The sequence below is a fragment of the Bos javanicus genome, chromosome 26, assembly GCF_032452875.1.
Source record: "Bos javanicus breed banteng chromosome 26, ARS-OSU_banteng_1.0, whole genome shotgun sequence".
Taxonomy (NCBI): Eukaryota; Metazoa; Chordata; class Mammalia; order Artiodactyla; family Bovidae; genus Bos; species Bos javanicus.
The window spans coordinates 50,855,481-50,868,464 of NC_083893.1; the positions used below are offsets into that span (position 1 = coordinate 50,855,481).

The window sequence follows — 12,984 nt, forward strand, 5'->3', positions numbered from 1 at the left end:
TGTAGGACTAGGTAGGCACGTCCCCCGCATCTGTCACTGGTGTCTTTCCGACTCCCCCAGCCGGAAGCAGGAGCCTGGGCACCAAAGCTGCACCCCCTTACAAACCACCCTTCTCGGTGACAGGCCTCGAAGGTCCAGCTCTGTGATTCACTTACAGTTCTGTGCTTTCTGCTGGGACGTGACTCTCTGGGTAGTGTGAGCTTGGGGACCAGGTTAGTTTCCTGCTCCTATTGGAACAAATTAAAACTACATGAATTCATCGTCGGGGCTTCCCAGGGGGTGCTGGTGGATAAGAACCCCCCCTACCAACACAGGAGAAGTAAAAGACTCGGGTTTGACCCCTGGTCAGGAAGATGCCCTGGAGGAGGGCATGGCAGTATTCTTGCCTGGAGAACCCCGTGGACAGAGGAGCCTGGTGGGCTGCTGTCAGTGGGGTCGCAAAGAGTCAGACACGACGGAGCAACTTAGCAGCAGGCAAATTTATCATACACAGTCCTGGCGCTGGAATCCGAAACCAGCCCGCGGGCTAACCCTTCCGGAGCCCCCAGGGTTGACCTGGGCTTCCACGCTCCCGCTTCTTGCAGCGGCCGCCCCGGCCCTGGGGTCACGACCTCACTGGAGCGGCCGTGGCGGGGGTCCGCTGGGGGTGGGAGCTGACGCTGAGCAGGAGGGTCCACGGGGGTGGCGGGGCCGGGCAGGGCTCTGGACGGCTTCGCACGGGCCCGGGCGCCGGTCGGCCGCCGCGCAGACAGCGCCCCGGGCCTCCAGCGCCCTCTGCCGGCCGCGGTCCCGCAGGTGCTGGACACGGAGCCCAACGGCCGGAGGAGGGCGAGGCTCCCCGCAGAGGGGGAGGCGGCGGGCTGCAGGGGCCCGACCCGGGGCGGCGGAGACGCCAGAGCCCACCTACAGGACTCCGGGGCGAGGGCACAGTCTGGCCCAGGCGGCAGCCTCTCCCAGGGGGCTGGGGGGCTGTCCGCCTTGGGGGAAGGGAGGGCTGAGCCCACCCAGCACTCCGGACCCCCGCTGGATTGGGTCCACTCCTGGGCGGCCTGGGGGACCCATCTGGACCCATGGGCAGTGCCGGGGAAAGAAGAGGAGGGGTCACCGACCTGCCTAAGGTGAGGCCGGCAGCGGGGTCTCCTGGTGAGCTGTCCCTGGGTGGCTGGGTGCCTCTGAGGGGCTCTGGGTCCTGCGCCCGCTGCGGGTTGCAGACTTGAGCAGAGGCCCCTTGCCCGCTTGCCACGCCACCTCACCACGTGCTGAAGGAGCCTCTTGATCGAAGCCCGGGGCATCTCTCCTTGGACCTGTCAGCGTGGTGGGCCCAGTGTGGCATCGGGGGGGGGGGGGGGACGTGGCGGGGGGCGTGGGAGGGGTGGGGGTCCAGGAGGCGGGTCCCCTTGCTGTGCGCCCAGAGCAGAACTGGCTCCAGAGGTCTCCCCATGCCCTGAGGCCGCCCAGCCGTTGTCCCTGGAGCTCCGTCTGGCCTGGCGTGGCCCCTGTGGGTGCCGAGCTGGAGCCCTGGAGGCTGCTCGCTGCGCCCAGGTCTGCAGAGGCCCCTCCTTTGCGCAGCCCCGCCCATTCGCCCAGCCCCGCCCATTCGCCCAGGCCCCGCTGGCCTGCAGCAAATCCTGCGAATCCAGCCTGTTCGGGGCCCCTCGCTGCCTTTCCCTTCCCTCCAGGCTGGTCTCATGGCCCGTGCTCACACCCAGGGCCCCAGAGGAGGCCCTCGGAGCTCATGGCCGGAGGAGCTTGGGCCAGAGTGGGCCCTGCCCCACCGCGGCGCCTTCACCTGCAGATGGCGCACAGACAGTCGTGCCAGGCAGGCAGAGGTTTAGGGGGGCACCACGCGATGGTGAGGCGGGTACCGAGCTACAGCGGGAGGGGGTGAGGCTGAACCTGGAGCTGCAGGCAACAGAGCAACGGGAGGGCCCGTGCCAGGGAGAGGGACAGGGGACGTCCAGGTGGGGGCAGGCCCGGAGGGGCTACAGGCAGCGATGGGGGGCCCAGCCCAGGCCGGGGCTGGGGGGCTCATCTCCCGTCACTGCTTGTCACTAGGCCGAAAGTGCTGCCTCCACAGGCCCCTGCCCCTGTCTTCTCATGAGGAGCCCCAGCCTCGCCCCAGGAAGGGAGGCTCCCAGCAGAGGGGCTGTGCTCAACTGCTGTCTCCACGGGAGACCCCTCGCCAGCCTGATGGGGCAGAGCTGAGCAGCCCTGCCTGCTGTCAGCCTTCCCTCCCGGCCGATGCTGGGCATCAGGGTCCGTCCCTGCAGTCAGGGGCGTGGTATGCTGCCTGCTTTTCAGATAGCCCGGGCCCTTAATGTTTCCATATGTTATTTTTAAAATTTATTTATTTTTTATTTTATCGTATTTTTGGCTCCAGTGGGTCTTCACCACTGTGCACACAGCCTTCCCCTAGCTGTGGCGGGCGGGCGGGTGTGGTGACCTCTTGTTGCGGGGCGTGGGCTCCAGGCGGGCATGTTCAGCCGCCATGTGGGGGCTTCTTTGCTCTGCAGCACACGGGATCGTCCAGACCAGGTACTGAACACGTGTCCCCTGCATTGACAGGCAGACTCTTACCCACTAGACCACTGGGGAAGCCCCCATATAAGTTTTCAATTTAGAAAAAAGGGCCTCCAGGGTTCTGACCTGATGTCACTGCAAACAGCACTTTTGTGTCCCCGTGCTTTCCCCGTGCCGTGTACGAAGCGTGACTGCGATAAGCTGGTGACTGATCTCTGTGATAAGCTGGTGACTGATCTCTGTGATAAGCTGGTAGCTGATCTCTGTGATAAGCTGGTGACTGATCTCTGCGATAAGCTGGTGACTGATCTCTGCGATAAGCTGGTGACTGATCTCTGCGATAAGCTGGTGACTGATCTCTGCGATAAGCTGGTGACTGATCTCTGCGATAAGCTGGTGACTGATCTCTGTGATAAGCTGGTGACTGATCTCTGTGCGATAAGCTGGCAGCCCTTCCCAGCAGAAGTCTTGGAGCCTCCACAGCGTTTTTCAGGGAACTGGTCGGGGCACCTGCAGACGGAAGGGCATCGACTGCATTCTCACTGGTACCTTTGCTTCTCTGCTGCCTCGTCACAGTGCCGGCATCCAGGAGATGCTCAGAGGAACCAGAGGCAGGGTCGCCTTGCCCTGCCTGAACCTGGGGACCTCCCCCACCTCACCATCCAGGGACACACTGGCGGCTTCTTGTTGTTCAGTCACTAAGTCACGTCTGACTCTGCGACCCCGTGGCCTGTAGCTCGCCAGGCTCCTCTGTCCATGGGATTCTCCAGGCAAGAATACAGGAATGGATAGTCATGCCCTTCTCCAGGGGATCTTCCTGACCCAGGGATCGAAGCTGGGTCTCCCTCATTGCAGACAGATTCTTTACATCTGAGCCACCAGGAAAGTCCAGAGTTTGCTCAAGCTCATGTCCATTGTCTGAGCAAACTCCAGGAGATAGTGAAGGACAGGTAAGCCTGGAATGCAGCAGTCCAAGAGGTTGCAAAGAGTCAGACAGGACTGAGTGACTGAACAGCAATGTGTCCATTGAGTTGGTGATGCCATCCAACCATCTCATCCTCTGTCGCCCTCTCCTCCTCCCGCCTTCAATCTTTCCCAGCATCAGGGTCTTTTCCAATGAGTCAGTTCTTTGAATCAGGTAGACAAAGGATTAGAGCTTCAGCTTCAGCATCAATCCTTCCAATGAATATTCAGGACTGATTTCTTTTAGGATTGACTGGTTTGATCTACCTGCAGTCCAAGGAATTCTCAAGAGTCTTCTCCAACACCACAGTTGGGACCAGATGCCATGATCTTAGTTTTTTGTATTGAGTTTTAAGCCAACTTGTTCACCCTCTTCTTTCACCCTCATCAAGAGGCTCTTTAGTGCCTCTTCACTTTCTGCCATTCGAGTGGTGCCGTCCGCGTGTCTCAGGCTGTCGATGTTTCTCCCTGCAGTACCGATTCCAGCTTGTGCTTCCTCCAGCCCAGGGTTTTGCATTGCATGTGCTGCCTGTAAGTTAAATCAGCAGGTGATAATGTGGAGCTTTGACACCGTTTTCCAGATTTTGAACTAGTGCTTTGTTCCCTGTCCAGTTCTAACTGTTGTTTCTTGACCTGCATACAGGTTCCTTTTCTAAATCCAGCTTGTACATCAGAAAGTTCTCAGTTCATATACTGCTGAAGCCTAGCTTGAAGGATTTTGAGCGTAATCTTGCTAACATATGGAATGAGTGCAATTGTACAGTAGTTTAAACGTCCTTTTGGAGAAGGAAATGGCAACTCACTCCAGTACTCTTGCCTACAAAATGTCATGGATGGAGGAGCCTCATAGGCTACAGTCCATGGGGTCGCAGAGTCTGACACGACTGAGCGACTTCACTTTCACTTTGAACATTTTTTGGCATTGCCTTTGTTTGGGACTGGGATGAAAACACCTTTTCCAGTCCTGTGGCCACTGCTGAGTTTTTCAAATTTGCTGGCATATTGAGTGCAGCACTTTAACTGCAGCATCTTTTAGGATTTGAAATAGCTCAGCTGGAATTCCATCACCTCCACTAGCTTTGTTTATAGTGATGCTTCCTAAGGCCCACTTGACTTCACATTCCAGGATGTCTGGCTCTAGGTGAGTGATCACACCATTGCGGTTATCCGGGTCATTAAGACCTTTCTTGAACAGTTCTTTGCTGTATTCTGGCCACCTCTTCTTAGTATTTTCTGCTTCTGTTAGGTCCACACCATTTCTGTCCTTTATTGAGCCCATCTTTGCATGAAATGTTCCCTTGGTATCTCTAATTTTCTTGACGGTATCTCTAGTCTTTCCCATCCTACTGTTTTCCTCTACTTCTTTGTACTGTTCACTTAAGAAGGCTTTCTTGTCTCTCATTGCTATTCTCTGGAACTCTGCGTGCAGTTGGATATATCTTTCCCTTTCTCCCTTGCCTTTCGCTTCTCTTCTTTTCTCAGGCATGTGTAAGGTCTCCTCAGACAACCACTTACCTTCTTGAATTTCTTTTTCTTTGGGGTGGTTTTGGTCACCGTCTGCTGTACAATATTACAAACCTCTGTCCATAGTTCTTCAGGCACTTTGTCTACACCAGATCTAATCCCTTGAACCTATTTGTCCTCCTTCACTGTATAAGCATGTGTAATCAATCACAAGGGATTTGATTTAGGTCATACCTGAATGGTCTAGTGGTTTTCCCTACTTTCTTCAATATAAGTCTGACTTTGGCAATAAGGAATTCATGATCTCAGCCACAGTCAGCTCCCAGTCTTGTTTCTACTGACTGTATAGAGCTTTTCCATCTTCAGTTGCAAAGAATATAATCAGTCTGATTTTGCTGTTGACCATCTGGTGATGTCCATGTGTGGAGTCTTCTCTTGTGTTGTTGGAAGAGGGTGTTTGCTATGACCAGTGCGTTCTCTTGGCAAAACTCTCTTAGCCTTTGCCCTGCTTCATTTTGTACTCCAAGGCCAAGCTTGCCTGTTACTTCCTACTTTTGCATTCCAACCTCCTATGATGAAAATGACATCTTGTGTTTTTTTTTTGGTGTTAGCTCTAGAAGGTCTTGTAGGTCTTCACAGAACCGTTCAACTTCAGCTTCTTCTGCGTTAGTGGTTGGGGCATAGACTGGGATCACTGTGATGTTGAATGGTTTGCCTTGGAAACGAGCAGAGACCATTCTGTTGTTCTTGAGATTGCACTGAAGTATTGTATCTTGGACCCTTTTGTTGACTATGAGCTACTCCATTTCTTCTAAGGGATTCTTGCCCACAGAGAGGGCTAAGTCACTTCAGTGTGTCCGACTCTTTGTGACCCTGTGGACTAACCCTAGGTTCCTCTGGCCATGAGATTCTCCAGGCAAGAATACTAGAGTGGGTTGCCATTTCCTACTCCAGAAGATCTTCCCCACCCAGGGATCAAACCCACACCTCTTGCATCTCCTGCATCGACAGGCAGGTTCTTTAACCCTTGTGCCACCTGGGAAGTCCCCCGAGGGTGGTGATCTGAATTAAATTCACCCGTTCTCATCCATTTTAGCTCACTGATTCCCAAAAGGTCGATATTCACTCGTGCCATCTCCTGCCTGACCACGTCCAGCTGACCTTGATTTTTGACACTGGCTGCACACGCACATATCCATTCTCCCCCAGACTCCTCTCCCACCCAGGCTGCCACACCACATTGAGCAGCTTCCTGTGCTATGCAGTAGGTTCTTGTTGGACTTTTTTTTCATTTTCTTTTTTCATTTATTTCTGTTCCTGTTTTTGTCATCTCCTTCCTCCTGGTTACTCTGAGTTCACTTTGCTGTTTTATTTTTCTGCCCTGTTGAGGTGGAATCTTTGATCATTGAACTTTAAACCTTTCTTTTTTTCTCATGGAAGTATTCACAGCTACGAGTGTCCCTCTAAGCCCAGCTTTAGCTGCATCCCAGAAATATTATACTGAATTTTCTTTCTCACTTTGGTTAAAATATTTTCCAGATTTCCTTGTAATTTCCTCTTTCATCCGTGAATTATTTAGCAGTATATCATTTCATTTTTCAGATATGTGTGGTTTTCCTAGTTATCTTATTGCTATTAACTTCTAATTTAGTCTCATTTTGATCTCAGAAAATATACTCTGTATGATTTAAATGCTTTTAAACTTATCAGCACTTGTTTTATGAAGCATTGTATCATCTGTGATGATTAATAGATCGTGTGCACTTGAAAAGAATCCGTGCTGTGCAATTATTGGGTGTGATTTTCTAGAAAGAACATTAGGGAAACATGACTAATGTTATTGTTCAGATCTTCTATTAACTTTTTGCCTGCTTGTCCCATCAGTTGCTAAGAGAGGGGAGTTCAAAACACCAGCTGTGATTTTGGAATTATTTCTCCCTTTAATTATTTCTGTCCATTTTTGCTTCACGTATTTTGAATCTTCCCTCTGGCCCCCCGACATTTACAGTTTAAATGTCTTCCTACGAACTAACATGGATGTCATTACGAAATGCCCTTCTTTCTCTCTTTTCTTAAAGTTTATTTTGTCCTGTATTAATGCAGCCACTTTGGCCTCTTAGACTCAGTTCGTGTGGATAGCTTTATCCATCCATTAATTTTCAACCATTCTATATATTTTTATTTAAAATGTTTTCTCCTACTGTAGACAGCATAAAACAGGGTCTTGCTTTTTTGCTGTTATTGATGTATTCTGATGATCTCTGCCTTTGAACTGAAATGCTTAATCCATTAAAACTTAGTGGCATTTTTGTTTTGTCTCCATTTCTCTGTTTTCTGTTTTTACTTTTTTCTCCTTTTTTTCTTATATTCCTTCTTTCCTTTTTTATTTTCTTCTTTCGAGTTATTTTAATACGTCATTTTAATTTATCTATTAGTTTTTTGTTTATTACTTTTCATGGCTGCTTTAGGGATTAAAATCCACAACCTTTTCACATCTCTTTAGTTTGAAAGTCACACTATTCCATGTAAAAACCATTAGAATTAGAAACTTGGCGACCTTGTGCCCCCCCTTTCCACTACAGACGTCAATGTTGCCCCATATATATTATAAACCCCACAAGTGAAAGTGAAGTCGCTCAGTCGTGTCCAGCTCTTTGCCATCTCATGGACTGTAGCCTGCCAGGCTCCTCTGTCCATGGGATTTTCCAGGCAAGAATACTTGGGTTGCCATTTCCTCCTCCAAGGGATCTTCCCCACCCAGGGATTGAACCTTGGTCTCCAGCACTGAAGGCAGACGCTTTACCATCTGAGCCATCAGGGAAGCCCTGCAAACTCCACACGGCAGTGTTAAATTCTTTCTTTAATCAGTAATATATATTTTAAAGAAACTAAGAGGAAACAGAATGTTTTCTCTTTACCCAAATCTTCAGTGCTTCTTATGGACTTCATTCCTCCGAGTTTCTATTTGTGCAGCACGTCTTCAGCCTGATGGCTTTCATCTGGCATTTCCTGAAGCGTAGGTCTGCTGACAAGGACCCTTCCGGGCTTCATCTTTGTCTGGGACGTGTTTTCCTTTGCCCTTCCTTCTGGAGTAGACTTTTGGGGGCGCAGAGGCCCCGGCCGTCACCGGGGTAATCACATGTAGGTCTCCCGGCTCTCCCCCGTGGACCCGGAATCGTTCCTGTCACTGGGGGCCTGGCGCCATCGAAGTGATGTGGCTGCTTGCGGCATCCTGAGAATGACATCCTCTTGTGGGGATCGTCCCGCGCTGGCCCCGAGGCTCCCCCAAGGCTTCCCCCTCCGCGTGTGTGACAGTCACGTGCTCGTGGCCAGGCCCCCACGCTCACGCCCCCAGGATCCCACGTGGGGCAGCACCCTTGGGTGGAGCTGTTGGCCAAGGCCCGCAGACGGGAGAGTCAGCTCCGTCCGGGGGTCGAGCCGACCCCACCCGGATGAGTCCCTGCCCCTCCAGGAGGGTCACATGCCAGAACCTGCCCCAGGCCGTGGAAAACTCGGCTGCCAGGCTCAAGGAACTGCAGCTCCGAGCGCTTCCTCCCGAGGCGTCCGGCCGGCGCACGCACCGGTCGGTCACTGACATCGCCAACAGGTGTGGCCTGGGCCCCGGCGGAGGGCGACTCGGCGGGCACCTGCTGAGAGCGTCCAGCGCCGCCCAGCAACACCTGCGCCCGAGGCGGGGCGGCTGAGCAGGCACCCACCGCAGCGGCAGGCCGTCTCCCGGGGGTGCGCGGCCCCGCGCGGCCCACCGCGGCCCCGCCCCGTCCACAGCGGGCCCCGCCCCGCCCACCGCGGCCCCGCCCCGTCCACAGCGGGCCCCGCCCCGCCCACCGCGGCCCCGCCCGGCCCACCGCGGCCCCGCCCCGCCCACCGCGGCCCGCCCCCGCCCGGGGCCTTCAGTCCTTCTGTTCTTCTTGCCGAACCAGGGCGCCGCCCGCCCGCCGCCCCCAGACACGCGCGCTGGGCCCGGCCAGGGTCATCTCTGTGCAGGCAGAGAGGCGAGGGGAGGACACGTGGACGGGGCGTGTGGGAGCAGCGGGGGCACGGAGAGGGGACATGGGGGACATGGGAGAGGGGCATGGAGTGGGGGAGGGACATGAGGGAGGGGCGTGGGGAGGGGACATGGGGGACATGGGGAGGGGCGTGGGGGACATGGGGGAGGGGCATGGGGTGGGGGAGGAGCGTGGGGGCATGGGGAACGTGGGGGAGGGGCGTGGGGAGGGGACATGGGGGACATGGGGAGGGGAGTGGGGGACATGGGGAGGGGCGTGGGGACATGGGGGAGGGGCGTGGGGGAGGGGCGTAGGGGAGGGGACATGGGGAACGTGGGGTGGGGATGTAGGGGCTGGGGCGCGGGGGAGGCTAGGTCCAGCCGGACACCAGCAGCCCTCTTCAGTCAGGTCGGGCTGCTGCCGCCGCATGGGCAGCGGACAGCAGGGCCTCCCCCTGCCTTGCCCGCGGGCGGCACAGGGAGCGGGGCTGCGGGGCTGCCCTGGGGTGCAGTGAGCGCCTCTTCCTCCGCAGGTTCTACCTCGTCGCCGGCGGGGCCCCTCTGGTCATCTGCGGTGTCACGGCCGCCACGAACATCAGGAACTACGGGATGGAGGCCGAGGATGCGGCGTAGTGAGTACCGGGCACCCCCAATCCCCCGCGCTTCCCAGGGGCCCAGAGCCGCTTCCCCCCTGCTCGGGCGCCCCCACACCCCCGCCCGCGCTACGTACGGACTGGTTTGGCCGCACAGGGAGGGCCTGGTGGGGCGCGAAGGATGGCCCAGGACGGCTGAGCAGCCCCAGCCTCGTGCGGGGGCCCAGAGGGCCGACAGAGGCGTCCTCCGCGCCGGCTATCTGCCCCCTCCCTCACTCCCGGCCCCCCCAGCGCCCGGCCCGCCTGAGGCCCCTCTGGCCGGCGGGCAGGGTGGGGCCCTTCACCTTGATGGCCCTGCACTGTGGGGCCGCCTGTCAGCTCCACCCTGCGGTGACCTCTGTGGGTCGAAGGCTGTGGGGCTGGTCCCCTGGGCTGCCCCAGCGGTCCCTCCGCCCTTCTCAGCAGAGCCTCCTGGGGGCCAGCACGCCCCCCCTACCCCCGACCCCGTGCTCCTCCCACAGCCGCCCTGGGGGGCAAAGCCCCAGGTCCTGCTCTCCGGGCCCAGCGCCTCCTGGGCCCTCCCTGGGGCCCCGCTCTGTCCTGCCTGCACCCCTCCCCGCCCCAGCCCAGCCATGCTGTCTCGGGTCAGGTGTCTCCTTATCACGTGACCACAGGGAGGCAGTGAGCCCTACTCGACCCAGCAGGCTGCCCGGAGCGACCCCTTGCTGACCCCCCTCTCCCCCGCAGCTGCTGGATGGCCTGGGAGCCCAGCCTGGGTGCCTTCTATGGGCCGGTGGCCTTCATTGCCCTGGTCACCTGCGTGTACTTCCTTGGCACCTATGTCCAGCTCCGGCGCCACCCGGAGCGCAGGTATGAGCTCAGGGAGCGGACGGAGGAGCAGCAGCGGCTGGCGGGCCCCGAGGGCGGCCCTGGGGCCCCGGGGGGCACACCGCCCGCCCCCGACGGCCTGGCCGCCTCGCTGCTGCAGAACGAGCACTCGTTCAAGGCCCAGCTGCGGGCCGCCGCCTTCACGCTCTTCCTGTTCGTGGCCACGTGGACCTTCGGGGCGCTGGCCGTGTCCCAGGGCCACGTCCTGGACATGGTCTTCAGCTGCCTGTACGGCGCCTTCTGCGTGACCCTGGGGCTCTTCGTGCTCATCCACCACTGTGCCAAGCGCGACGACGTGTGGCACTGCTGGTGGTCTTGCTGCCCCACCCGCCGGGACCCCCACCCTGCGAAGCTCAGCACCCGCCCTGCCCTCGACGCCAACGGGGACGCGCTGGGCCAGGTGGCCTGCCTGCAGGACTCGCCATGTCCCAGTAAGGCGTTGGGCTTCGGCCACCCATCCGCCAGCCACTGCAAGATGACCAACTTGCAGGCCACCCAAGGCCATGTCAGCTGCCTGTCGCCAGCCACGCCCTGCTGTGCCCAGATGCACTGCGAGCAGCTCATGGAGGATGCGGCCCACGTGCACGAGGGGGACGCCTTCGAGCACGACACGCACCTGCACACGTGCGTCCAGGGCAGAACTAAGCCGCACTACTTCAGCCGGCACCGGGCAGCCGCGGCTGAGCAGGAGTACGCCTACCACATCCCGTCCAGCCTGGACGGCAGCCCGCACAGCTCGCGCTCGGAAAGCCCACCCAGCTCGCTTGAGGGCCCCGTGGGCCCTCACGCGCTGGCCTGCTGTGCCCAGGGCGACCCCTTCCCCCTGGTCAGCCAGCCCGAGGGCAGCGCCCCCAGCCCCGTGCTCTACAGCTGTCCGCCACGGCCTGGCAGGGAGGCGGCCCGCGGCCCGGCGCGCCTGGAGATGCTCCGCCGGACACAGTCGCTGCCCTTTGGTGGCCCTGGCCAGAACGGGCTGCTCAAGGGCGATGTGCGGGATGCCGCCCACTTCGGCTCAGACAGCACAGGCAACATCCGCACGGGGCCCTGGAGGAACGAGACAACGGTGTAGCGGCCGGGACTACCCCAAAGCAGAGCCCTCTGCCCCTGGATGGGTGGGGGTCGTCTCTCAACCCAGCCTCAGCAGACCCCCACTCACCCCTGCCCAGGGAGGACGTGAGGGGGAAGGTGCTCTGGGACACAGCTGCCTCCACGGAGCCCACGCTCAGGAGCAAGACCTGCCCACAGTCATCTGCTTCAAACCCACAGCGCCCCGTCCCCGGCAGCCAGGTGGAGGACCCGCCCTGCGTGCCCGCGTGCACCCGTCTGATCCCTGCTGCCTCGATGGCCCTGGCCGCGGCAGGAGGCACCACCACCGTCTCCCAGTGTCCAACGTGGGCGTTCTGTTAAGGTTTGTTCTTAGAGGCGGGCAGCCTGCCTGTTGGTCTGGAGCATCAGAGGACTCAGCCCACTCCTCGGCTCAGGCCGGCTCTCTGTTCACCCTAGGCCGGAGAGCATCACAAGCCCCCAGGCAGCTGCCTCATTCCGGGGACCCTCAGCCTCCCCCAGGGCCGGCAGGGTCTCTGAGGGGTCAGTGCCCTGGAAACTCCCGCCACACATCCTCTAATATCCACTCGGCTTCTGAGGCCGGGCGCCGTTGGGACCGGGGCCTGCCCACCATGGCGTTTGGGAACAATAAAGTCCCTGCCACAAAGAGAGAGGGTCTAGCATTTCCATGAATATGTGGGCGCAAAGCCCCGACTCAGGACACGCGTCAATGACCGAAGTCCGTCTGTGATGGCAGCTGCGTGTCCCACAGGAGGGGCTCTGGGTCCCTGCAGGGGCAGAAGCCCAGGCAGCCGGAGGGGAGAGGGTGTGCGCCTGTGCAGCCTGGACTCCCTCCCCCGGGTCTGTGCACGTGTGCACCCACACCCACACCCACACGTGTGTTGGTGCAGGTGCCACACGTGTACACTGCCACAAAGTGCACACGCGTGCACGGTACACCGTGGGCACACACGCGGTGTGCGTGTCACAGGCACTGCACGCAGCACACATCACACACACCACCCACGTGCACACCTTCCTGCACAGCCACGCACACGCGTGTTTCCCAGCCCCGCGAGCGCCAGACTTTCCTTGCCCTGCGCAGCCTCATCACCAGGCCTTGTCAGCTTCTGCATGGGGGCGGGGGGCTCCAGGAGGGCCAGATCTTTCCAGATCTTTCCCCACACCTGCCGGGGTGGGGGGGCGGGCGTGCCCAGGGTCCCAGGCACGTTGCCCAGTATCTCAGCACAGGATCCTCGATTCCCGGGGCTCTTGTAAGCCTAACAGTGACCTTGTAATGGACCCTGGTGTCCAGTACTGCATCCTCACAAGACAACCAGACAAGCTACCAGTGACCGCCGCGGGGTGGCTCTCGTCTCCACCCCCCAGCCTGCTGCCTGCCCGCGCCCCCATGACCAGCGCCCCGGGGCAGCGCTGAGCACTCACTGTGGACGCAGAGCTGTGGACGAAGCTCTGTGCCGCCCTCGGCGCTTTGTGAGGCTGGTT

At 58.5% G+C, this 12,984-nt stretch overlaps 1 protein-coding gene across 2 annotated transcripts in view; it reads left to right on the plus strand.

The window, feature by feature from the left end:
- ADGRA1 (adhesion G protein-coupled receptor A1) overlaps positions 1-12,149 on the plus strand; it is a 37,936-nt gene extending 25,787 nt beyond the window's left edge. For both annotated transcript variants that reach the window (XM_061403918.1, XM_061403919.1), the window contains exons 6-7: positions 9,487-9,585; positions 10,294-12,149. In XM_061403918.1, coding sequence (XP_061259902.1) covers positions 9,487-9,585; positions 10,294-11,503 — 1,309 coding nt within the window. In that variant the 3' untranslated portion in view covers positions 11,504-12,149. The remainder of the gene's footprint in view (positions 1-9,486; positions 9,586-10,293) is intronic.
- Positions 12,150-12,984: the final 835 nt, after the last annotated feature.